Raw genomic sequence first — 26,419 nt, forward strand, 5'->3', positions numbered from 1 at the left:
TCAGATTCTGCGCACTTGAGTAATAATTAGTTGTTTTATTTCCTACTACTTATCCATGAGTTGGTTTCTATTTCCTTGTCCTTGTGTAAGTTTCTTAAAGAATTAAGTACCATTGAGCCCACAACCACTTGCTCTACTGATTGAAACTGGCATCATGTTTATGTGTCCTGTCATGTATCGTATCCTTGATCTCATGTCTTTACATCTACAATTTTGTTCAAGTGCTGCAAATTGCAATGGAGGGATAGGGTTTAGCAACGAAACAAACTAAAGGATAGCTCTTGTGTCTTCGATTTCAAATATCTATCATTCACTTCTGTTTTGCTTTCAGCTCTCTTGCTATCTCAGCTGGATCATCTAGAAAATCAAGGACCTTTCATTTTGGTGGCTTGTTTTGTCCACCTTCAACTGTTCAGTGTTAAAGACTGTCCTTGTGTCCTGCACAAGCAAACAAGAGCCCTACGATTACCATCACCAGTGGCCCCACACAAACACTACAACTCACCATAAAGAGGGTTAAAGATTGATACGACCTTTGATCAACCACTCACGTTCAAAATTTTCTCTCTCAGGATTGTGTGGTGTCCATAATTCTGCGTTATTCTGTTTAAAGCTTACCCGTGCAGTGTTTTCCTCGTTTTCTCCTTTCCTCCCTAAAAGATTGCATCAACAAACTCACCAAACTTAAGAAGAGCCACAAAAAACACGAACAAAATGTGCCCAAATCCAGGTGCGTATCAGGAAATGAATATAACCAGATACGTTTTTTAGCACAATAATGTATCAAGTTGGAAGCCTATCTACTTGGATTTTGGTCAGAAATAACGGCAATTTATTAAAAGAACAGGGAAGGGGGGGGGGGGGGGGGGGGCGGTGGGGGGGGGGGGGGACATCACGGTTAAGGACACAAATAACGACGCAACTGAATGCTACATTATAATATAGCACTCAAAAAAAGATCAAAACTTGTGTGCCACTGGCAAAGAGATGCTCCTTCTACACTATAAGAACCTCAAATATGGGATCAGCCCGCTTATGTACATATAACATACAGAATGACGGTATAATATGGGTTAAGCTTAAGCATCATTATCATCAAATAAATAATAAAATAAAATTTGAAAACTATGTCATTCATGTAAGAGTAAGACAACCAAAAGGGCATCCTGATACATTTTCCTTTGATACATAAATGCCAGCTAAGCAATTCTTTGTACATTCATGCATGTATCTTGTCTAAATGACATGAAATTACTAACAAATATAAGAAACTTGTGCAAATACCTGAATCCAAATAGTTTGTGATCTTTCTATGGATGTATCTGAAGAGGTAGCTCACCTAAATAGCGGAATCCCACCTTAATACTCATCAAAATGGATTGCACCAACTTTCCAGACAATGTAAGTCGTTGCAAACATTATTGTGCTGATCAAAACAAATGAAACGACAATGAAAAAGAGTTCTGAACCCCCTGGAAATTGAAAGGTCCATCCCTCCTTTGGCAACCCTCGCTTGCTGTCATCAAACAAGTTTTCAGGAGCTTCTGGAAGGCCATATCTTTTCTTGCCCTTGTCACTTTCTCTCAGGGCATCCAATACTTTCCTGCCCATCTCTGATTTTGGTGTCTTTGATTCTGTGTAACGGCTGATAACTCTCGCAGCCTTTAGTCTCTCTCTTGCTGTTAGAGGCGACCTTTTTGGCCTAGACTTCATATCCACCGAAATTGTTGAGCCATTGGAAGCTCCAGAGGTTTGAGGTCCTGACTCCTCACCAACATTGTTTCCTACTGGAGAATCCTCAATTGGGGAATTCACTGCTGACAGCTGATTGTCATAAATTGAGCTCTCAGCACCTCCATGACCCTTAACGCCGGTGTCTGTGACAAGACGATCATTATCCACAGCTGAAACAAATAACCCTCTTCTTCTTCCATTTATTTGTATCCTTGAAGCAAGCATACCCAAGGAGGCAGCCTTTGGTCTAGACACATGATGGTATTTGGTTTGCAGCTTTTAACGGAGAAAAACTTTGGTAAATAATCTCGAGAAATAACAGTCACCAAAAATGTCTAAATCGCATCAATTGAAAGAATCCAGTGCATAGATATTAAGGCTGCTGAATGGCAAATATGCAAAAGAAATAAGAAAATAAAAACAAAAAATAAAAGAAAGTATAAATTTGTTTTATTAGAGTAAAAGTTAACTTGAACCATTAGAACCATGTCTTTTTTCCCCTTATAACTGATAAAAATAAAGGTCTTGAACTATCAAAGATCAACATGAAACAGAATTAAAAGAAAAGCACCAAGCATCACTGATGCAGAAAAAAGTACTCGGGGGGGGGGGGGGGGGGGGGGGGGCCGCGGCGGGGGATGACAGAAAAAATGTGCACAAATGGAGCAACTACCTGTTACACGAGCAAAATCCTTATTTCAAGTGCTAGGAGAAACATTGCAGAAGATTAATTGAAGGAAAAGATTTCCAACAACATTAATTTCAGACAGGTCATGTTTCCATGCAGAAAGGGAAGAAAAAGAAGAAAAAAAGAGTTTTTCATTAAGCATTGACTATACACTTTTTTCCAACACGCTATTATTCTCCATAAATTAAATGGTTACTGAAATACTAATAGGAAGTAGACCTTTCTTAATGAAGTGGAGCAACTACCTGTTACACGAGCAAAATCCTTATTTCAAGTGCTAGGAGAAACATTGCAGAAGATTAATTGAAGGAAAAGATTTCCAACAACATTAATTTCAGACAGGTCATGTTTCCATGCAGAAAGGGAAGAAAAAGAAGAAAAAAAGAGTTTTTCATTAAGCATTGACTATACACTTTTTTCCAACACGCTATTATTCTCCATAAATTAAATGGTTACTGAAATACTAATAGGAAGTAGACCAAGAAGGGATGGAGAATTAGAGATGAATGTCACAAGAGACTTAATAGTGCGAACCAAAAAATTAACTTTGATATCGTAAACTTGTGATCTTCATAGAATCTTTAGCCAGACAACTGGAAAATCGTGTTTCATTTTGCAAGAGAATGATGAAAATGGGTATTGGATTAACTGAATAAACCAATGAGTTACTACATCAATTCTAATTTGAGGCCAAGATTCCCGTTCAATCGTTATTAGGACAGCCCAATTAACAATATCATTCTTCAAATATTAATAAATCAATAAATTAATTATTTTTAGAACTCTAATCTGTGTGTTAATTTTTTCAAGTACCTCAAAGAAACCTAGGCAATTAGCAAGAAGTACTTTCAAAGCAAAAACATTGAGGAGAAAAGATAAAAGCAGCAGTACAGTTTTAGTACAAGAACTTAATGAAGAAAACCCAAAAGAGATAACAGTAAATAAGACGGCAAATCTTGAGGAGCCAAATAGCAGAAAGGAGATTACCGTTGAGTTGAAGCCAACAGCAGAATTTAGAGAAATTGACATCGTCTCCTCCTTTTTACGTCCCGACCTTGTATCATTCAGTAATAGACACAGAGAGTTCTGTGATTTCAGTGAGTCCAGCAGCTGTGCTTGTGCGAAGAAGTGTGGATGATCTTGTAACCAACCCAAGGAGATTAGCTGATTTGCTACCACCACTTTCTCTTACAAAGCGTGTAATCCACCGTCCAATTCCCGCTTATTAAAATCTGTAAACTCCACGCAGGATGTGTGGCAAACTGCACCTCTATTATGCTGACACGACACTAATCATCATTGTTATAAGAATTGCCCGATTCGGAAGGTTAACTTGGCGGCTCATTGATTAATGCAGCCAGTGCAATGAAGAGAATGCTTGTTTGTTTTTAGTGTTTTTCATTTAAAATGATATATTTTTAGATGTTTTTAACGATTTTGATATTATAATATTAAAAATATAAGTAATTTTATTTTAATATATTTTTAATTAAAAAATATTTTTGTATCATGATACTCAATACATAGGAAGAAACCTGTGATTTTTTTAAAAAAATAAGTTGTTTTATGTTTTTATTTTCTTAAAAAAATGACCTCAATTTCTTGTGACCATATATCTTGGCTGAATTTTAATTTGCCCGAGTCTCGATTTCATCCCAATCACCCCCCACAACTTCAATGTAATTTAAATTTCCGGCCTCTGTTCATTTCCGTCCATTCTGCCAGTAATTAAAGAGAATTGTGTGTGAATTTCAATCTCATTTCTGAGATTCATGAAAAACTCAATATTACCTCGGTAATGTAATTTCATTTAAAGCATTTTCATGGTAGCAGAAAGAAAAGTATCAACAGGTCATTTGAAACCCACCAATTGGTACGGCGCCTGCAACCATGTAACTATCTTCACGGTGTTCATTTATCACGGCATGCATTCCGGTGATGGAACCTCCCAAAACTCTCGCCAAAGTCCAGTAAAGTGTGTTTTGATCGGAAGGGGGTTTTCTGCATGTAAAATATATACACTCCATGTAAAAGCTACCGTTTTGAAGAGAGCAGGGAAGAGCAATTTGCAAGAATGTGTCGAACATTTTTTGCTCGAGATCAGAATATTTTCCTGTACTTTTCTCTCTTTTTTTACCGAAACTGGCAATGATAGTATTGTTGTTTGAAACAAATACATCCAACAGTGTCACTTTCTCCAAACTGGAAAAGAAATCAACAGTTGTCATTACTCTACCACCCACCTCAGTCGTTTAGACCGTTTAGACCAAGTGTGTTTGAAATTGAAGTAATAATAGTGGGTTAAAGTATTTTTTATTTAAAAATATATTAAAATAAATTTTTTAATTTTTAAAAATTATTTTTAATATTATCATATCAAAACGACATGAAAACATAAAAAAATTATTTTAACAAAAAATTAAAATTTAAAAAACATAGTGACAAATCAAAATAAAAACTGTATTGTTATTGATTAAAGAATAAATGTGTACGATAATTAATTTCAGAATTTATAAAATTAATCAAAATATATATTTGAACAAACATTTGCATTAAAAAAATTGGACTTATTAGAAAGATATTCCCCTACATCACTTTTTTTTTATGATCTCTATTTAATTCAAATACTTCATGCTTGCCTTCACTCCTTTTCTTTTTTCCTTGATGAATCAGTCATTTAGTAAGAAGGAAATGAAAAAAAAAACTAAAAATATATATATATTCTACAAAAGTGGGATTTAAACTTAAAACTCGTGTATTCAATTTAAAACAAATAATTTTACCTCTTCATTACAATCTTATCTTTGAAGGAGTTGAAATTTTTTTATCTATTTATTATTTTAGGTTTTTAGTAATCAGATTATTTTCATATCCAAACTCCTTTATTAACTAAGAAAAGCTATTAGACCAATAATATGCTCAACACAACAAAAGCAATCACACAACTTGTTTATCAATTATCATAGTAGAAAACACCCTATGATCTATCGATATCCCTGCCAATGATTAACAATACCTGCATGCATCATCTCCCTTCTTCTTCTTCTTCTTCTTCTTCTTCTTCTTCTTCTTCTTCTTCTTCTGTATAAAAATAAAAAATGACACCTTGCATTCACAATACCCACACGCATCCACAGGTAGTGTATCACGTGCGTGTGTACAGCCCAAGCTCGAGTTATTCAGAACAACAGTACTTAAAACTGCCACCACCTGATCTCTGGAACGACTTGAGAAAGCATTGAGCGAGAAAAACAAATAGTACCATCTGATGTTACAAAAATCACCAGCCAGCAGGAAGAGCCTCAAGCGGGTCTGTTTTATCTGAAGCTCACGCCAACGTTTTAACGGCTGGTTCAGAAATTTGCAATCGTAGCGAAACAAATAGTAGGATTACTAAAAATTGTCGGACGAGTCATGGAATGAAAAGTGTGTTCGGAATTGTAAGCAGTAAATGTTTGGTTTAAATTGTTTTTTATTTAAAAAATATATTAAAATAATATTTTATTATTATTATTAAAAAATTATTTTTAATATTAATACATCTAAACAATTTAAAAATATTAAAAAAAAATAACTTTGAATAAAAAACCAAAATTAAAAAAATACACAATTTACATCACATTTTCAAAGAGACCCGATTCCCAAACAGACCCAGAGGAAAAGATGGGACAGGCCGACGTACATATTAACATCGTTAATCTGGAATTCAAGATTCAAACGGATAAACCTTTACAAACATGTAATGTAAAGAATACGTGGTCGAAAAAAACACAAGCATCAAAATTTAATGGAAAACAGTTTAAGTACAAGAAGAAGGGTGGAATTAAACTAAAAACCATTACAGATTACCTACGTAGGTGGTTTTATGATTTGTATGAAACAATTCGCACTATACTCGGGCTAGCCTCTAGACCGCAAGGGAAAAAATAATATAGATACAGGAAATCCTCAGCTTGCTTCTCTACCAGCAGCCAAAAAATGACTCCAACCAAAAGAATATTACAACACTTATCCACACACCTAGGACCAAGGAAAATTGGCAACTTCATGATTTCAAGTACACCTCCATCACATCAAAACAAACGCTAAAAGAAAGAATGAAGGCACCAAAGTCCAGAAAAAACCATCATATCAAATGCCCGAACAACTAGGATACTTCTTTTCTTGAAGCAACTGGGACTTTGCAGCTAATTCTACAAAAAAATGGTGGTTTGCGTATCAATAGCTGCCCATTGGTGGCATGCCAAAAGGTGGCATTGGAGGCATCCCCATTCCACCCATGGGTGGTGGTGGAGCAAAACCTCCTCCCATTGTTGGTCCACCCATACCAGGCATTGGCGGCGCGGGCAAAGCAAGAGGAAGTAGCTGAGCATACATGTTCTGCAAAAAATCACATGAATCGATCAATGTAATATTTAACAATAAAAAACCATGAGAAAACCCATCTAAGTAGGACATAAAACTCAACGTTTAAGGAAGACCAACTCTTCCGGATAAACCCAATTCAAAGATGTTTTTTGTAACACTAAATGTGCCGCCTCTGAGACCATATCCCTTTGACAGCAATAGGATGCAAAATAATTACCTGCTGAGCAATGACATCCTTCTCTTCCTGCTCTTTGGTCTTGACTTCATTCTGTGCATTAATTTTGTCCTTCACAAGTTCATCAACTTTGCCCGTGTATTCACGAACAAACTGCAAGAAAAGAAACAAAGACAAGTGAATCATCATGCATAAACTTCTAACTTCCAGGTATGATGGCCAAGTAGCAGAAAAAGGTTGGCTTGCTCATAGGATGCAAACAAACACATGCTAGAGATTAGAGACCCAGCAGCTAAAGAAATCACCTGCAAAAGGTATGGGAAGGCAAAGTCGATCATATTATTCATCCAGGCAAGCTCAAGGGCAATGTCTGGCCGAATTAAATCATAACAAACAAAGAGGCATGATGCAAAGCATTCCTTCTTGCCCTGCACAATCACAAATAAAAGCAGTCAATGACTCAGAAAAAAATATTTAAGAGTGCCCAAATGACATGGCAAATAAGGGGTGTAAGAACAGGAGACAACATAAAAATAATCGATTTTTGAAATCCTAAGAAGTCTTGTCCTTCCCATAAATCAGAACCCTCAAACTTGGGATGTTCAAGAGGTGGAATCATTTCGGGTGAAGCGTCGCACCAAGAAAAGGTAACATAACACCCCTCAGTGCAACCAAGCAAACTCACCCTAATTTTTGTGTAAGGAAAAAATGGAGGACTTCCTAAAAATGGTCAGTCAGCCACACCTACAAAAGATGCCCTATCATTTATGCATTGCGAAAAAGTTATAGTCTAACACAGCAGTTGATACCTTTTCGATGAAATAAACCAGCAACTCCTCTGCAAGTTCACGATCACCAGACTGTGATGCTGTCTCCATGGCATCTTTGTATAGGTTATCTTTCTTTGACAATGCAATGGATTGCTTCCATCTTCCAGCCTTCTTGTAAATGTATGCAGCCACACGTCTCATTTCAAGAAGCTCATGTTTCTCAACCTGGGCAAATTAGTACCAAAATGGATTACAAAGACAGTTTAAACCAATGATGAAAAACAATAATATCAGTGAACCTCACCTTCTGTGCAAGGCCTATCTGATCAAAGTTATCGTGCAAATCAATGGATTCACGCAATCTTTCATAGTCTTCCTCCTCCATGTAAATTTGATTCAAAGCCTCATTCACAGCAGACACGTTGTTGCTCTGAACTGCAATCATATATGGCTTCACAAGGAGCAAATGACCTGCCTAAAAACCATAAATATATATATCACTTATTAATAGTGTTAGAGCCATCAGAAGAGATTCATGATTTGCTGCTTCTTAAAATAACATGTCATAGCACAGGTAAAAACCTTTCGCATTATGTCAACAACACGAGTATGGTCCACACGGAGTGCCAGCACATTGAGAAGATCATTGATAAGATCAGGATGTTCTTGCAAGTAGAAATGCACAGCCTTATAGTATAGCTCCACGTTAGCAACTTTGACAGCAACATCTTTGAATTGCATGTGATCCCAGGCCTCAGGAGAATGGTTCATAATGGTAGTTGCAGCATTATCAAATTCATCATATTGAATGTACAGATAGGTAAGTTCCTTCCAATGTTGCTGTTCATCACATGCTCGTATAAGCTTGGGAATATTGAGACGAGTTGAGAATAATTTAATGTGCTCCATAAGCTTATCAGGACGATATCTAGCATACAGCACTCCCAACTCTGTGAAAATGCCCATATGTGCACGTTCTAAACCTAAACCACTCTCCATGAGAGAGATCAATTCATTGAAGTATCCTCTGTTCTGATAATATTCACTGACCTCCTCCAAATCATCCACCTACAAATTCCAAACCCACAACAAAATTGAGAAATGAATTGAACAAATAGGACAAATCAACTTGTTAATTTGAGATAAACAAGACGGGCACATATCAGTACCAATGCAAAATTTGAAAGAAAGAAAATGCTAAATTCATTATAAAAGAAAAGTACTGGACATCATGCATTTCCATGCCAAAGAGAACTTATTATTAAAATGTATAAATGTAAGGACAACTAGGATCTTGATGTGGGTTTAAAATTTAATTTGAAAAGTTTATCAGGAACAAAGAAATTATCTCAAAGTTTGACTTTAATAGATCCACACAACTAGAAATAGACTCAGATATCATTTCATTCGCAACAGAATGCTGATAAAAAAAAATACCTGTATAATGATGTTAAGACCACATATCTGAGCCAAACGGAACTCCTCGGCATCAACACAAGCAAAGCAAACTTCCTTCCATGTCTTCGCACTGTTGGCTTTCCGAGCTGCATCAACAGCACTTTGGAACTGTTTCAACTTCACTAATGTGATTGCCAATTTGGCCCAGTTTGCTATAAATTGGAATATTATTCTTGCAGCCTCATATAGAGTTTCGTTATATAAGCGATCACCAACGTTTTGGAGATTAGCCACATTAGGCATGAGAATGAACTCCTCAATGTCAGTCAACTTATCAGTCTTCGCATATGCAAAAATAAGCTCACTGTCCACCTTCGGCTCTTTTGCCTTCTGCCTAACCATGAGAAGGTACTTCACCAAGTCATGATATACATTTGCATCCTCAGCAGCACGAATGACTTCCAGGAATTGAGTAGCATCATCTGCACGGATAAATGACTCAATTGCATCACTCAAGAGCCCCTCTCTGAGTTGGGCCTTCGCCACCTGGCTCCAAACAGCATCTTCTTCAACACGGAATGCAAACTCCACAGCACGGTCAATGCTTTGGATGTTATCCAATAAGACATCAACAGCCTGAACATTCAAGTTGAACTTCTTGAAAATTGCAAATGCTTCCTCATATAACTGAGCTTCAACTGCCACTTCCCCAACAGCAGGTCCATCAAAGTTATCTAATCTATTAATATAATCCATGACTCTTGAAGGATCTGCCTTAATTGCTGTCAAGATAAGTAAGTTTTGAAGATTGAAATTTCCACTGAAAGCAGAGTTTTGGAGAACAATCTTTTCAAGAAGCTCAATCAATTCATGGGGCAGATCAGCTGTCATGAAAGCTTTAACAGCAGCAGAAACTTGTTCTGGGCTCTTGCTTTCTGGCAAAGCAGTAGATACAACTTGATCAATAAGCTGTCTTCGGTATTCATTTTCAGGATTAAGAACCTTCTCCCAAAGATCACCGTCCATCCTTTCAACCACATATCTGAAACCATAGTACAAGTATATGAGCATGAGCCTCTGAGAATGAGATGTTCCCATTAAAAAAACACACCAAAAAAGAAAAAAAGTTGAGCTCAACTAACCTTGCTTGCAACTTGAACAAAGAGTTCTTATTTGTGACATTGATGAGTTCATCATCGCATTGTCCTCTCCGGTATGCCACAACAGCCAGGGTGGGATCACGTTTCTCACAGTACTTGCCCACAACCCGTGAATCATAGTAAGGGTTGGTGGTAAGGAAGTGTTCTGGGTTGTTATTGCTATCAATAATGATTTTACCAAGAGCATTATGAACATGTACATCTTGGCTTCCCTCACTCACAAGATGTTCCAAGAACTGAGTAAGCAAACGAAGTCGATTTCTGAAACCACAAGCAAAGAATTAGAACAATAAATAAAAAGGAACAATGACCAAGTGTCAGGGGTAGACAGGGAGCTACCTCTTCTCACATTCGTCCACAAGGGGCTCAACTGGAAGCAAAGAACGGACAGAAAGAATAAGACCCTTGATAAAGTCTTCAGGGCATTCATCATCTAACAGCTGCCCCACAACTAAAGGTGCATTCCCTGGGTTCACCTGTCAAGAGAAAACATGCAAATTTCCGAACACCTAAAATTGAGCAAATTCATTAAGACAGACAATGATTTTGAACAGTCAACATGGCAGGCAAAATACACATACCTTCTGAACATAACCTTCTATATAGCGAAGCATGTTGTTTGAGTAGAGGTAGTGAGTGAGATCAGCAACAAAGCCAAACCGGTCACAAACATTAATCAAAGGCCTTGCATCTGGAAGTTTGGCTTCCATTAGAAAGTTCTTTGTCTTTTCAGGATCATAAAAATTCGATTCTCTAGTAACACGCTCAACCTCCTTTATTTGTCCTGTTCTAGCAGCAGCCTCAATGTACTTAAAATGTATATCAGGATTCTCACTGCCCCATAATTCACAGGAAAAACGGAAATCAAAAATTTAAACAACCAAGTTAACATGGAGGGGGGGGGGGATTCTGAATCACTAGACATAACACCTGGAACTCAGATATGACCCCAAGAAAAAGTACAGCCCTTCATATGACTTGAATTGCTCAAAAAGTTTAACGCATGCATCAACACCCAACTGCTCACAATATTCCTTGGCAGCCTGCACAGATGCACATAGTTGGCATCATAATATGTGAAAGCTCTTGACATGCAACTCGAAAGAAACATGATGTACCTGAACAATTATCTGAAGGTTGCCTCTTAGATTGACCAGTAAAAGATCCTTCATGCATTCCAAAGCCCATTCTCGTGAAAGAGTTCCAAAAAACTCAACAAGAGCCTGCAAAGAACAGCACATTTTCATAAGAAGCTTGCCATTTCCAATCCTGGAATAACATGTAAGAACTTGACAGAACACACCTGTGGCTCTATTGCATGTGTATTCACAATCACACGTTTAATATCAGGCAACTCCGTATAATGCTGCAGAGGAGGTAAAATTTTCACTCAAGGGAACAGCAATAGTTATGCATGGAATATGGAAAAAAGAGAAGCCAATTACTTGCAGGGCTCGGATGTAGAGACCAGCTTTTTCACAGAGTTGTGCAATTCGAGGACGATCGTAGTGGCTAAACATTCCATTGGCTAGAATAGCATCAGCTACATTAGGAAATGTTACCAGATTTATCTCCAGAACCTGATCAAAAAACAAAAAAGGTTTCAAAGAACATATAGAAATATAAATCAAATTGCTCTTGTAAAACCAAATCAATCAATAACCTTTGTTTGGAGGTAACCGTGTTCTGGTAAATTTGGCTTCAAAACATCCAACAGAAAGGCTGTTGCCTCGCGGATCAAGTTCCTCTAAGAAAAGCAAGGACAAATCCATTAGAGTTACAAGGAATCTAATGAATTTATTCGCACAGAATGCCAGTACGATAAACTTTGAGACAATCAAAAAGGACTTTCAATGATCTTCATTTTCTAGAAATCAGAATATCAATCAAAGTGAACATCAAGAACAAACCTGAAGAAACAGATCAGTAATTGTGTTGTAGTCAACTGGACAGCCACCTTCCATTTGGGACATCATCAAAGCAAAGTTAACTGCTCCCTACAGTCCACAATCAAGATGAACCTTTAGTTTATTTAAAACAATCCCGTAAAAAAATGATAATGCGATGAATAAATTGAAGGGCCAGCACATACAGAAAAAATTTATGTCTGGAACCAAACAAATACAAATCAAAATCACTGGGACACGATACCTGTGGATCTGAACGGAGCATTGCTTGCAGAAGGAACAAATAGTCAGGAGAATACCCAACCTAAAGCAACAAATGAGAACACAAAAAGCATCAGACCCCATAACTGATCAAAACCAGTACAATAAGAACAGAAAGAAAGGAGGCGTTCTGAAAAGGAAGTTATAACAGAAACAATAGGAAACTTCTTATCAATATAACATATAATTATGCTATGCAAGGGGAAAAAAGATGTCCTTTACCTGCTTTGAGTAAATCAAGATTTTGTCAAACTCCCTTCTCTCAGCAAAAGCAGCAACAACTTTAGGAGTTGCCCTGGCTTTAATATATATTTTCAGCGCAAGATCATTATCCACAGTCTACAAAGGCAACATGATCAATAACAAGAGATCATCAAAAACAAGTGAGAACTTTCTGAATAAAAACTGAGGCATCCTATCAGAAGTTCAACAATTAAGGATCGAAAAATCTATTGCAAACCAAACCTTCACAAGGTCTCCCAGTTCCTCGGTGCACTCCAATTTGTCCTCTGCCAGCCAGTTCTCCAAAAGGTTCTTTTTGTTCTGATTGACCACAAGGCGGGACAATTCCAACGACTCAAATGCATTGAGCTTTCCTCTTGTTAAAAGGGTCCCAAAATATTGTAATAAGGGAGGAGTTTGCCCAGGTTGCACAGGTACACTCTGCACATTTAGAATGGATGGAAACAACTTGCTATGGTTAATTTCATCTAAGTCTTTGAATGGAGAGTAAAATTCATGAAGAAAGAACATTAGCATTAAATTAAAACAAGGGGAAAACCTGAAACTTGGCAACTGTGTCAGGAGTTCGGAGAATTCCTTGTGGAGACTCAGCGGCAAGCTCAGCGGCTTCTTTATACTTTGTTTGAGCAAACAGTTCTTGGAAACGCTGGACAACCTAAGATCCTCAAGATAACAAGCAACAGAGTTCTCGTCAAATGAGAAGCACAAAGTAAATTTTGGCAAAAACAAAAAAGCATGAAGAGAAACTTATGACTTGCCAGATTCTCAGCACCAGGAAGGTTTCCTCTTTTGGCAAGATTGACAGCAAGCTCCAGATTGTTCAACTATAACAAAGACAATCAAGTTAACCCAAAACCAAAGAACATTTTGTTGAGTATTACAAAGAATGAAAAGAAGCATATGAGCAAACCTGGCCACTAACAAATGGCACAATCATAGCCTCGTTTACAGTAGCTAGTAACACCTGGCCTCGCCTATTAATGGCATAAAACCCCCCCACCAATGAAGCCTCGGCTGTCAAAAATATTGGATCTGGACTGATTCTGTTTCTGTACACAGCAGTAGCTGTCTCCAAATCGTAAACAAATAGTAGCCCAAGCTTTGTGATCACATAAATCAAACTGTATTTGTGGGATATCTGACATTTAACAGAATATGACATATCAAGGAACTGCTAATCAATAAAAGGAATTTTGAAAAAAGAGGTATAGCAGATACCTGCATTGCCACAGGAAAGTCATCGACAAAATCAGGAGGAAAGAACAGATCTGCCTGTTTCTTTGTAAATGATGGCTTCCCTGTAACAGGTTTGCAAATGTTAAAACCAGGAATCAATGATTCAGACCTCAGAGATGCAAGGTAAGGTAATAGGGGGGAGTCATTTCAAGATAACTGATCATGAACACAAAGACAAGTCATGCAGATTCTAAACATGTTGCTCAAAAACTACACAAAGAGGAACAAAAGAAAGATAGATAAAAGAAAATAGAGAAACCACAGACATGGCAGTAGTGAACCAGAGAAGAAAACCAACCTGGCTGGGCACCAAGCTCAATAACATGCAACTTCGATGTAACCTGTCCAGCATTGAAAGATTTTGTGGCAAAAGAAATGAGTGTGGAAGGGTTCTCATTTCCTGGAACCTGCTCAATACCATACATAGAAGAAAGGACCGTTATGAAAAGGCAATAAATGAAACACAAAAAAACATTGAGGATTATATTCAGAGACACCCATACCTTAAATTGCGCAAATGATGCAGCATGTGCTTCAAGAGCTTGGCTACGTTGTTGATCCACAGAGAAAAGTTGCATGTTCCCTTTAACCAATTGTTGCCTCTGTAAAGATTTTTGAAATCAAAACCATTAGCACCATCAGGTTGATAAAAACATTCATAAAGAAATAAACCTCATGCGCTAAAACTATATAAAGGCTGTCCCTAACAGACTAGGAGTTAAGACTGTTGAAAAAGATAAACAGGCAACATAACCACTGTGAGGCAAAATGGCAGAGGGAATTAAGCACTTGAAATGATGAAACAAGACAGCTAAAAAACAGTCAGAAAGAGTTCTTCCCTAATTCACACCAGCTCAGTGTAGCAGCCTGGATACCAAGACCACAAACACCCCAGCCAGAGGACTGGTCACTATGTTGGCTAGCCCAACCCCACCTAGTTCGATATTAAACGAGCTCCACATCAGAAGCCCCTGCTGTCCTGAAGATCCAAAATATAAGTACTACAGCCACCTTTGTTTAACATAAAAAAAGTTCTTCCTAATCATGGAAGCTCTAAACTTCTCCCTAAGAAAATGGAAAGAGATATCTTCTTTAAGAAAAGGAGATCATGATTTAACAGGTCAAAAAAAAATTGAATTAAAATAGACAGCATCATACCTCAGGTGAACCAGGAGCAATTCCAATCAAAACCAACCATTTCTCAGAAGGGTCACATTTATAGTTTATAATCTGATTGCTTTGCAAATTAGCTGTTCTTTCAAACATCTTCACTGGTTCAGAATCACCTAAATAGAACAAAGCAATTGCATTCATATAAGAGAACAATTTGAAAATAATATTGGCCAGAATAACAACATGAATTAGAAAGCATGCAAGGAAGTAAGACTAAAGAAGCCATCGAAGAAGAAGTGCAAGATATGCCACAAGGTTAGCGCTGCAAAAGGATCCTGACCTTCAATTGACCAATGATAAACGGAGGTCTGTGTGACCAGGCCCAGCATCTTTGGGGTTATCCACTTCCAAAAGACAATCTAGGCATAAAGCAAAGAGACAGTTCAAAAAACAAAAATCACTACAGCACCAGTGGGAAACAATACCAACCATCAAATAGCAAGTCACGGGATGTTCTGAGGAAGATTAGAAAAGCTAATACCTGCTCAGGCATCTGGTATGACTTCATTTTTGCTTTCATCTCAATGTTAAATATTTGCAAGTGATCCTGAGTAGTTCCTGGAAGTTGGGCTTTAAAAGAATCCCACAATTCATCAGCAAAAGGAACAAATCTAGATAAAAGCCCATGCAACCATGTTCAAATTGTAGCACAAGGGCGGGGAGGGGAGGGATACAAACAATTAAAAGATAAAAATATGATTTAAAAGCAATCAAAACTTCTCCATGTTGCTTAATAAACAATTCCTAGACAGACAGGAACCAAAGAAATCTGCATATGACATCCAGGTCTGATTGATCAAATCAGATTAAAATTCACCATCAACGCATTATCATTGTAGCTAGGATGGCAATCAAAACAATGAATGAACTCCACGTCATAGTACCCTGTTTACATTAAAATACCATATGCTTGGTTGCAGAATAAAGTTGGATAAAAAAATGAACTGTTAAAAGATGCATACATATCCTGTTTGCTTTTAATCTTCAACGGGATGATGTTTGGTGAGTCAAGCATCAATTTCATTAGTTCCTAATGTGGCAATGATTTTTCGCCAGTCACAGAGTTTAGTACCGGAAAAGATGAAGAAAACAATTTTACAATTGATATAGAAGATTTCGTATAATCAAGAACTATGTAAATGCAACATAGTTTCAACCTGATGTTAATTGATGACAAACACAGTTTCTGGTATGATTAAAGAAAAATCAACGTGAAAAGAAATGGTAAGCAGTATAAGAGTGAAGACACATAGTAAGTAATGCGCACTCCACCAGTTGTTGCCTAGTTTTCGGAGGGAAAAAATGTGATAAATGAGTTGGCGGTCAGTCTGGCACATCTAGAGAATGGAGAACAAAATTTAAAAGACAGTATAGACCTCTTGGTTGAGTTCTTTAGAGTAGATAACATGCATTTCCAAGGAATAAAAACAAACTTTGGAAAGGAGAAGGACTTGGGCCATCTGCTCTCAAGCACTGCTATAAAGCGATTATCCACAAACTACCAGAAAAGGAAAATCATGCATTTAAATAAAATACAAAATGTTATGTATACCAATATTCAATCACAGTAACAGATATGTGCATGATTCATTATCGACAAATAGAAGAGCCAGATGATTCACTACCTTTCAAAGCAAGGATTCTAGAATTTGGATTCATGAGTGCAGAATCTGCAGTGATAGGCCGTCTCAGCGGTTGCATTGGCATGTGCATGTCAATAATTACAACACTATTTTGCGGAGCTGTTTCACGTACACATATATACTTGTCTGATTCCATCGTTACATTCGTAAACGTAATAAATTGAGGGCTAATACCGATAGACGGTAACTGCAAAAACAACAGATCACACAAAAATTCACCAGCTCAGTTCCTCCATATCACACGAAATTCAAATAATTACAGCAACTAAGCACTAACAAGCTCCATAATAATATAATCAATAGATCTAAACATGGAAATAAAGTATCAGATCTTTAGAAACACCGGCTTACTTTTCAAATGTCAAGTCAAGCTAAATTACAAATCAGCACATTCTAGATCCAAAATGCAGCAACAGATGATTGATCACTCTGTTACTTTAATCACAAGCATGCATACTTCAGTTTGATGCACAATTACTTGTCTAAACTGAGCTTAAATTCAGAAAGAAACGAAAAATGAGCGGATAGACAGAAGCAGGTGAAAGAGTAGTTACAGTTAAGACTTCTTTCATGGTGATCGGGGCGTTAGCTGCCGCCATGGTTGCCGATTAGATCGACGGCTCAAAATCAGCTAATCAGGTCTGTGATTGAACTTGAACCGTCGACTTGAGAGTCAGCAAAGTTGGGGATTCAAATCGCTGCAAGGTCTAGAGCAGCGATTAAACCCTGGAATATTCTTTCAGAATCAAAAGAACAGAAAGAGAGATCTAGAGGAGAGGCAGGGAGGTGTGTCACTGTGAGCTAGATCGACTAGTAAGAATGAAAAGAAATGGAATGTGAATACTTAGACAAGAAGCAGGAGATCTCTCTTGTTCAAGAAACGAGAAAAGGACAGATTAAAAAAAAAATCTTGCTTAACGACGACAAGACGTGTTATGATGTGCGTTTTGGTTACTAAAAAAGTTAAAATTCTTTCTGGGATTTTTTTTATTGGCATCAGATTCGGACCTCACCCGTGAGTCCATGACCCGACCCCTCTTGTTTTCGCTTTTGGCTTGCAGGCGCATGTGGGCATGATTATAGGTGAATATTAATTAATATAGATTATGTCCTCAGATTTTTCTATTCTTAAATCTTAATGGCGATTGAGTTCATGATCGGGAAAAGGAAAGGACGATTGGGTTCGTTTTAACTGGCATGGATTCTCAGGGAGAAAAAAACAGAGGAAGAAGATCTGCCCAGAATTCGTATAGTGGATTATCTGGTACTCTCAGAGTATGCTATCTCTTTCGTGTATACTGTATTTGCAGGTACGTTTTTATTTGATACTAGATTCATAAATTGGAGGTTTGAATGGTTGGATAAACTCTTTTTTTTTTTTTTCCTGATGGGTTTTTTGCTTGAATTGTTTTAAACTTTTAAGCTGTTGAAGAAATGTTAAGGTCTACTCCAGCAATATACGGAGTGCCGTATAATTGAGAATAAATGTTGAGCTACGTCGTGTATATTATGTACTTGTCCGACATCGTATGTTTATTAAAGACGAGTATCGATTATTTCTTGGTATCTTTTTATGCCCACGATAACAGAGTTTAAGATTATGCCGCCGCCGCTCGCCGCTCGTGGCTCGTGTCAGGTGTAGTAAAATGTGACGGTGCCGGGAAGAATTAAAACGGAGACCTTGCTTCACTTCCGGTGACCACCTTTGGACTTGACATAAAGCCATACCAAGTTGATTGCATGAGAGCATCATGCGTGGATGACGTGCCGGAACTCATTTTCCCCTTCTGCCATCCTCTTTTTCCTTCGAGTAAATTTCGTTCGATTCATGTTAGAACCCACCCCCGTGCAAAGCGCTTTGCTTCCATGGTTAAAGAAAGTTTTGCAAAAATGTGAGAAGCAAGTTTCTACAGACAAAGGAAATTTTGAACTACTAGAACCATTGGGGAATAGAATTGTTATTTGAAAAATTAAAAGAAAAATTGTGCTCCTCTTTCTTGTGATTCCAGCCTTGTCCGCTATAATCATTGGTATTTAAAGTAATGTTTGTCTTGTTGTTGAAGCACTTTAAAAAAAAAAAAAATTATTTTAAATTAATATTTTATTAATGTTTTTAGATCATTTTAATATGCTGGTGTTAAAAATAATATTATTTTAATATATTTTAAAATAAAAAATACTTTAAAAAGTAAACTCTACCATATTTCCAAACACACATTTAATATTACATAAAACAAAGTAAAGAATTTTCTTCATTTTAGTAATGGTGATTTGGGTTCTGGTATCCATCTTAATTGAAATTTACACTTAAAAAGAATATTTAAAACTTGAAAAATACTGTTTTAGTATTGTTGTAGTTGGTATTTTTTATTTAAAAATATATTAAAATAATTTTTATTTTTTTATTTTTAACATTAATACATTAAATTTATTAAAAAAAACTTTAAAAATATTAAATTAATATTTTTCAAGAAAAATATACTCTTGAAAATTTATATAAAAACAGAAGCTACGCGCTCGGGTTCTCAACTGTTAGGGGACACATCTCTCGTTGCGACGTTTCTGCGTTTTGTGTGGAATCCATACTTGGACCGTGGGCTTGCCTCTGTTCTCATATTGAAGGCGTGTTTATCAGCTGTGTATTTTCCGATGGACTTCGCCGATGCCTTGGGCTTTTTAATCGTGCGCCTAACAGGTGCGATGCTAATTTCTAGTTTTTTCCATGGCCCCTGCAAAGATGCCACGGAAACTACGCGGAGGATAGGGCGGAGTTCTTCTGATGTCACAGCATCACACTAGCTAAACGCAAAAGATTGAAAATAAAACGACTTCACTTCACTTCACTTCAAAGCTTGCCCGTGATGCCCTTTTCTTCACTACGAATCTTAGCGTCAGTTCAGCGAGAGCAGCTATGACTTGTTATTGTTAACTCAGCCCACTCAGGGGCACGAAGGAAATGTGGCAAGGGAATGACAATGAGTGATGGTACGGTCCAATCCTGCCCACCAGCGTCCAAAGTATGTCCCGAGATAGAAAAGGCATCTTAACTCAACCTTAGAAGCGTTAATTGGGTGCAGGGAATGTCATCAAGCTAGGCACGTGTCCTCAATAAGTTCATTTACAATAATTCATCAAAAGAACAAAAAGATTTCCTGTACAGTTACAAAATCAAAACTCAAACTGCTCTTGAGCATACTGGAATGGTTACCAAACCATCCTTGCCTTAATTTACTCTTATTTAAATTTAAGGTTGCCTAACTTTTTTAATTTGAATTTGAATTTGTTTTTCTCTTCTATTTGAGTATAGTTTTAGGCTATATAAAAAGCAATTGAAAAACTTTTAGGGACTTTTTAATAAGTTATAAAAGAACTGGACAGCTTCAAATATATTTTGATGGAGACTGAGTAACTTGAATATACTCAAAACTATTATTTATCTTTTCTTTTTAATTAATTTTTTTTAATTCAATAAAATTTCTGAACTAATTGATATCAGAATTAGACAGGTTAGGGTGTCGAAACCGAATGTTGCAACTAACAAAATAGCTCAACAATTACAAAACATGTCAATCCAGACAGATCATCTTATTAAAATTAAAAGGAAGAGGCCAACTTATGGTGATAACACCAACAATCAGCGAACTGAAGCTCGACAAGAAAATGGCGGCAATGAAGTTACCCGTTATCTGCCTCATCCAACAACTGAAAGCATTCCCAGCAATAAGCAGGTTGATTCTTGGTTTTTATTCAGTGATGTTGGTGAAGATTTACATGTGGATGAGCCTATGCTAGCTCGATCAATTTCCCTGAAGAGTACAATAAATGGTCTTAACAACATGGAAATTGGAGATGGTGATGGCATTACAGTCCCGCAGCCATTGATTTCCTCGCCACATGACTCGCCTACTGGAAATGCTGGAAAAAAAATCTTTGCCCGTTCTACTAGTGGGTTTGGACTGCGCTTGTCTCCTGGATCCCCTGCAGCTGATGACAGTCCGGAAGGAATTTCATCAACTTCACGACCTGGTATATTCGAAACAATTACTAGGGGATAATTTATACTCCTAAAAATGCAGTGAAGGCATTAATCACATGTCAAAGCTCGGCATGCTGTCTCTCAAAACAAACGAAGATGATCAAAAAGGAGGTTTTGATTTGGATATAAATATATCAACACTTCAGAACATGTTTTCTAAAGTAACCTACCCTGACATTGAGGGCAAGGTTGTTTTTTTACGAGGGTGAAATTGTAACAGTACTAACCTTAATTTACTCTTATTTAAATTTAAGATTATTTAATTATTTAATTTGAATTTGAATTTGTTTTTTTTTTCCTATTCAAGTAGAAAACTCGCAGGAGCTTTTTATCAAGTCAAAAAAGGATTGAGCAGCCTTGAATATGCTCTTAGGATTGCCCGAGCAACCTCAAATACGCTCAAAAACTATTATTTATTTATTTATTTAATTAGATATTTGTAATTAATTTCTTTTAATTTAATAAAAATACTATTATTATCGATCTGAATTACCAAGTTTATTACAGGTTATTTGTCGTTGTAGCATGATACATGAGTACTTCAATTGAGACGTTCATTTTTCGAGCGATGAAAAGGAAAGGCTAAACTTTTTACAAACCTGCTGCTTTGTGACTTAGAAACTGGTATTCAATTGATATTCAAGCCAAGCAAACAAGTCTGATCTAACGTTTCTGGAATGTGACACACTGTGAAGTCCAACCGCAACTGGGCATGGCTAGTGATAGGCCTAGCATCCCGAAACTTACACACTTTGTCAAGTCCAGTATGTCGGGTTTGGTTAGAGCTATGCCTAGCACGTTTTTATTGAAACGTGTTTATTTTTCTAAAATTTATATTCATAAATCTTTTTTTATTCTATATATTTTAGTAGAAATATAAGTTAATCATGGATCAACTTTGGAACTATTATTATATGAGTATGAAAGATTTCATAACTTCACTCGAAGAATTAATTAATGAAGCAAGAAGCTCGGTTTGTGCCTGAGGGCCGAACCAAGCGGTGCTAATTATAAGTAGTCCCTGTTGACATTCCACATTCAAGCATAGAATTATTGAAGAGTAGCAAAAGTCTTTCCATGGTTTGCTAGTTTAATCGTACAAAATCAATCAAGTGCTCGATATCAAACTAGTTACCTTTGATTACATGGATGACAGATCTATCATTTAGCAAAATATGTTATATAACATACTTTTATTATATTAAAAAAAAGTGCTCTTAGACTGTTTTTGTATTTCAAAAATATTTTTTTAAAAAATTTATTTTTATTTTATTTTTTATTTATTTTAAATTAATATTTATTTGATATTTTTAAGTTATTTTAATATATTAATATCAAAAATAACTTTAAAAAAATAAAAAATATTATTTTAATATATTTCCAAGTAAAAAAACACTTTAAGAAACAACCTCAATTATAATTACATTTTTAAACACACTCAAAATATCTAGAAAAGACACTATATTTAAACAGTTAAGTTAATATTTAAAAATATAATTATAATTATTTTTTAAAATATTTTTTATACTAAAATGTATCATATCAATAAAAAGAAAAATCAAAAAAGCACTCTTGATCACAAATCATATAAAAAAATAATATTTTTTTTAAAATTAAATCCAACAACACTGGCTGCTCTAGCGCCAACGAATCAAGGAGAGCTGAGACAGGATTTGACTACTAGTTCAGAACTGAGAGCATCGGCACACCACAAATCAACAAAAATGTCTAGAAACCACACACCAGTCAAAATGGCATCCAGCTTGGCGGGTGGCTGCCAAACAAAGACCGACCTGGTCCAATAACAAAACAAAAGCAAATGCTCCACTGGTTGACTTGCACCGGAAGGATAATGTAAAACGAACTTTTCAAAACTTTATAAATGGCAATTTGAAAGGTCAACAGTGAGTAGCAGCAACTGTACCTGCATGCCTCACGCTAGTATTTCATCCCAAAACTAAAGCAGCCGATATTAGGATATCTCCATTATAATTAGGACTTGTATTAATCTAACATTAATGTATCATGTATGCATATTTGAGCACTCGAGTACGAGGCTCGACTTCAGTTTTACTTCAATGGAAAACTGAGTCAGTTGAACTAGCTTTTCATATACTACAATTTACAAGAACCCGACCCTCATATTCCTCTACCACAACTCCTCTTGAATGCGATCTAAACTTACCACCTTCTTCAACTAACACCCAACTTGATAGTGAAGATAGAATTTTAAAGAGTTGGCCTTCCAGCTTCTGAGACTGCAACTTTCTTATAAAAACACCTTGTAGGATCAGCAGAATTCACCAGTTCTCTCATAAGTTCCTTTCCCAGGGGCAAGTTATGGAACAAAGCGATCTAATTGAATTATCATCACACTAGTATCATCAACCGAGCCCCTGCTTAATGACAAGTCGACTAGCTTTTTACAGGCAGATAAAGGATCTAGCTTGTCAACACCCACGCATGAGGGGTGAACTACATCTACTGCCTCCTGATTAGTAACCTGGAAAAGAAAAAAAATCAAAATTTAATCCATATACGTAATTAATGGCCAGGATCATCCTAGATGAATCTGGAATTGCAAGAATTTACCTTGTCCCAAAGACCATCCGACGCTAAGATCAAGAACTCGCATTCGGGCTTAATCTTTAAAACTTTGGTCTCTGGTTCTGCTATCACCCATCGTTTTAGATGTCCATCTCCAATCCCTCTTGTTACAGCAAGTGACCCCTGTATTCTCCACACACCATGGCAACAATCTACATAACCACCCTATAAAAAAATGACAGCAAAAGAAAAGATTTAGCTACGATATACATTAGTAAGTGTTCACTTTCACTTTCTTGAATGGCATGATCACCATTAATCAAAGTAGCTACTTACTAAGGCTTCGATTCTGTCTTTCTCATCTTTGCGCGAAGGTTGGTGATCAGACGTGAGAGCCTCTGCAACCCCTCCTCGACTCATAACTGCACGGCAATCACCAGTATTTGAAACCACAAGGTTGCCTTGGTGTATCAATGCAGTCACACAACAAGCACCACCATTAACATTTTGTTTTAAAAACTCTTCGTCTGTGGTCAAGTAGCCATTTCTAATTGCTGTTTCAATTCCCTCTTGATATCTACTCGAAACTTCATCCATGATGTTTTTATTCAAATTCTTGGCTGCAAATTCAGCCGCTTTTGGCCCTCCATGCCCATCAAAAACACCAAACAAAGCCTGTAACCAAGAAATTATACATTTAATCCGTTTTTTCGTTTCAACAAAAATCCATCATTACAAAAATAAAATATAAGGGTAGGATACCTGTTTAGAATATCCATTAACATCAACAAAAACAGAGTACCGGTCCTCCAAGATCCCACCTCTCCGTCCTCTCTTGCTACAGACAAAATAACCATCTCCTTCAACTTCTACAACCTCCACTTTCTCCTTCTTTCCTTTTGGGGTCTCTAAACCAAACCCCAAAACCCCCGCCACTGGTATATCTAATATTCCCGGCCTCTTCCTCTTCAACAACTTGTCAGTCTTTGATTCTAATTTTGTCTTGTTAACTCGAAGAGATAAAGGTGACTTTGGTGAGGACAGCCCCGGTGAAAACGATGATAAAGAAGACGGTGGCAACGATAAAGACGATGATGGTGCCGGGGATTGTGAACCATGGATGATGCTAGGAGATGGAGATGGCTTGCAAAATATTGAAGGAAGTCTCGGTGATTGAAATGCTGGTGAGTTTGGAATCGCCCATGCTGCAGTGCAGGACATGTCTTTTTGTTTTTCTTTTAAGCTTAAAAAGTTTCCGATTTCTCTTTGCCTTTCTTTTGTTTATGTCTCTCCCTGGTTTCTCTCTTTTAAGGATAGGATGTGATCAACAGAGCACGTGCCGGTACTGCTGAGATACCTATGGAGATGTTGAAATGGTATGTGACGGCGTCGTGTTCAGAAACTGACCTGGGGTTGACTGCCTTGGACAGGGGTTGATTTCTTCTCCTTGTTTTTAATGCGACGATTACTCACGTGGTCACGCTCTTTTTGAGAGGGCGTGCAGATTTAGTGTCTGCCTAGAGTTTGGACGGGTTGATTAGCTGAATTTGCGAAAAAAGAGAATGATGTTTTCTGCACACTCCATGGATGAGGGTGTTTATACTTGAAAATGAAAGGGAAGGTTTTCTTAAGTGGGTGGGTTCCATTATCATTAGGTAAATTTATTAATCTTGGCGACTAAGTCATTCAATACTCAAAGTATCAAACACGTTAATCTCTCTGGCTCTTGGTCGGAGACTGGTTCTTTTCGCTTTATTTTTCCTCTGAGAAAAATAATAAATAGAAATAGTGCTTTATTTTCTTCCCTTTTATTTTCCAAGGAACACGTTCCTGGTTCTGGTTGGACAATGTTTGAACAGCGATAGTAAAAAATTAACATTAAATGAAACTAAGTATAGTGATGCACGCTTCACAATTGGTTAATAATAAAAAAATATAAAATATAAAAAAAAATTAAGAATATAAATAATATTTTAAGTACTTTTAATCCCAATATTCTTAGTTCTAGTGGTCAAGTCAAACCCAATAATCTTAAGTCTGGAGCAATTCCAAATCCAAAATCACAAGTCTATCAGTCAAATCAGATCCAATAACTTTAAATCCTAAACTAATTCTATACCCAAGACCTTGGGTTTGGCGGTCAAGTCAGATCTAATAGCTTTGGGTCTAGTTGTTATGTCTGATTATATTTTTATAAAAAAATTTATTTGTTATAAAAAACACTTAAAGTTAAAAGTATCCTAAACCAAAATGTTAATTGATTTTTTATTTTTTATTAAAAAATATTTAAACTACCCTTAAAGTATCATAAATATAAATCTTAATTATTATTTCTATAAATATTTTCTATTTTTTCTAAAAAAAATGTTTAAAACATTATAGAATTATCTTAAATAGAAATCCTAATTATTATTTTTAAAATTTTTCCTATCTTTTATAAAAAAAATATATTTAAACTACCCTTAAACTATAAAAAATATAAATCCTAATTAATTTTTTTATAAATTGTTTTTATTTTTAATAAAAACAATTTAAATTATCCTTCAAGTAATCTAAATAAAAATCCTAATTTATTTTTTATATAATTTTTTTTATTTAAAAAAAAACATTTAAACCAAGTTTTAAGTATCCGGACATAAATCCTAAGTAATTTTTTTATAGATTTTTTTTATTTTTATAAAAAAATACTTTTAAACTGTATTGAAGTAACCTAGATAAAAATTTTAATTTATTTTTTTATAAATTTATTTTATTTTTACAAAAAAAAAAGCATTGTACACGATAACGATAACGTGACAAATTGCATTAACAAATCAAATGAATTGAATTATCCAGACCTATTGTATTCTTCATAATTTGTTTCCAAAGACAAGTCAAATAAATTTTGCTGAGACTTCCAATGTAGCTTGAAAATGAATTTCACTTTCCTTTTTCTCGCGTGACAAAGTATTTACTATTTACATTATGAATTTCATTAAAAGAAGATGGAGGAGAAAATTCCTGAGCTACCATGGTTTATTTAATTCACAAATTTAACCAATATACTAATAATTAAGTAATACTCTAAAAGACATGGAAAA

General features: G+C 36.1%; 3 protein-coding genes and 1 long non-coding RNA gene across 7 annotated transcripts; 1 reads left to right on the forward strand and 3 right to left on the reverse strand.

Annotated features, from left to right (window-relative positions):
- Nucleotides 1-137: 137 nt before the first annotated feature.
- LOC133705919 (uncharacterized) lies at nt 138-3,790 on the reverse strand. Of its 4 annotated transcripts, XR_009844360.1 has the most exons (3): nt 3,410-3,790; nt 1,285-2,010; nt 138-653 (listed from the first exon to the last, which is right to left on the reverse strand). XR_009844360.1 is itself a non-coding variant. In XM_062131363.1 (2 exons), exons 1-2 carry the CDS (start codon nt 3,449-3,451, stop codon nt 1,360-1,362), a joined length of 693 nt encoding a protein of 230 aa, XP_061987347.1. In that variant the 5' UTR covers nt 3,452-3,789; the 3' UTR covers nt 1,108-1,359. The 4 variants fall into 4 exon arrangements, 3 of the variants coding, with proteins under 3 accessions (XP_061987347.1, XP_061987348.1, XP_061987349.1); XM_062131363.1 differs by lacking the exon at nt 138-653 and having other exon boundaries at nt 1,108-2,010; nt 3,410-3,789; XM_062131364.1 differs by lacking the exon at nt 138-653 and having other exon boundaries at nt 1,108-2,113; nt 3,410-3,789.
- Nucleotides 3,791-6,220: 2,430 nt separating this feature from the next.
- Nucleotides 6,221-17,585, reverse strand: LOC133705429 (clathrin heavy chain 1-like). The gene is made up of 30 exons (XM_062130624.1): nt 17,311-17,585; nt 16,739-16,943; nt 15,595-15,683; nt 15,394-15,472; nt 15,099-15,226; nt 14,444-14,542; nt 14,239-14,347; nt 13,923-14,002; nt 13,615-13,842; nt 13,463-13,528; nt 13,243-13,359; nt 12,927-13,124; nt 12,684-12,800; nt 12,445-12,504; nt 12,204-12,290; nt 11,957-12,040; nt 11,739-11,873; nt 11,597-11,659; nt 11,412-11,516; nt 11,224-11,336; nt 10,875-11,127; nt 10,633-10,769; nt 10,276-10,554; nt 9,173-10,175; nt 8,318-8,803; nt 8,040-8,210; nt 7,775-7,960; nt 7,271-7,393; nt 7,008-7,118; nt 6,221-6,802 (listed from the first exon to the last, which is right to left on the reverse strand). Exons 1-30 carry the CDS (start codon nt 17,353-17,355, stop codon nt 6,641-6,643), a joined length of 5,118 nt encoding a protein of 1,705 aa, XP_061986608.1. The 5' UTR covers nt 17,356-17,585; the 3' UTR covers nt 6,221-6,640.
- A 217-nt stretch (nt 17,586-17,802) lies between these two features.
- LOC133705430 (uncharacterized) lies at nt 17,803-18,324 on the forward strand. The gene is made up of 2 exons (XR_009844269.1): nt 17,803-18,066; nt 18,180-18,324. It is a non-coding gene; the product is annotated as an uncharacterized LOC133705430 (long non-coding RNA).
- A 4,448-nt stretch (nt 18,325-22,772) lies between these two features.
- Nucleotides 22,773-24,897, reverse strand: LOC133704994 (probable protein phosphatase 2C 2). Its single transcript, XM_062130079.1, has 4 exons — nt 24,102-24,897; nt 23,676-24,014; nt 23,385-23,564; nt 22,773-23,295 (listed from the first exon to the last, which is right to left on the reverse strand). The coding sequence occupies exons 1-4, from the start codon at nt 24,558-24,560 to the stop codon at nt 23,131-23,133; spliced, it is 1,143 nt and encodes a 380-aa protein (XP_061986063.1). The 5' UTR covers nt 24,561-24,897; the 3' UTR covers nt 22,773-23,130.
- Nucleotides 24,898-26,419: the final 1,522 nt, after the last annotated feature.

This window comes from Populus nigra, chromosome 10 (genome assembly GCF_951802175.1).
Source record: "Populus nigra chromosome 10, ddPopNigr1.1, whole genome shotgun sequence".
NCBI lineage: Eukaryota > Viridiplantae > Streptophyta > Magnoliopsida > Malpighiales > Salicaceae > Populus > Populus nigra.

Excerpts from the sequence above, each read along its gene's own strand:
- LOC133705919 (XM_062131363.1), bottom strand. The coding sequence starts at position 3,451 with ATGTCAATTTCTCTAAATTCTGCTGTTGGCTTCAACTCAACG. Across the intron at positions 2,011-3,409 it reads CTGTTGGCTTCAACTCAACG|CTGCAAACCAAATACCATCA; the intron begins GTAATCTCCTTT and ends CTCCGTTAAAAG.
- LOC133705429 (XM_062130624.1), bottom strand. The coding sequence starts at position 17,355 with ATGGCGGCAGCTAACGCCCCGATCACCATGAAAGAAGTCTTAACT. Across the intron at positions 12,801-12,926 it reads AACTGGGAGACCTTGTGAAG|ACTGTGGATAATGATCTTGC; the intron begins GTTTGGTTTGCA and ends TTGCCTTTGTAG. Across the intron at positions 7,961-8,039 it reads AGATAGGCCTTGCACAGAAG|GTTGAGAAACATGAGCTTCT; the intron begins GTGAGGTTCACT and ends TAATTTGCCCAG.
- LOC133704994 (XM_062130079.1), bottom strand. The coding sequence starts at position 24,560 with ATGTCCTGCACTGCAGCATGGGCGATTCCAAACTCACCAGCATTTCAA. Across the intron at positions 24,015-24,101 it reads TTAATGGATATTCTAAACAG|GCTTTGTTTGGTGTTTTTGA; the intron begins GTATCCTACCCT and ends TCTTGGTTACAG. Across the intron at positions 23,296-23,384 it reads CGGATGGTCTTTGGGACAAG|GTTACTAATCAGGAGGCAGT; the intron begins GTAAATTCTTGC and ends TTTCTTTTCCAG.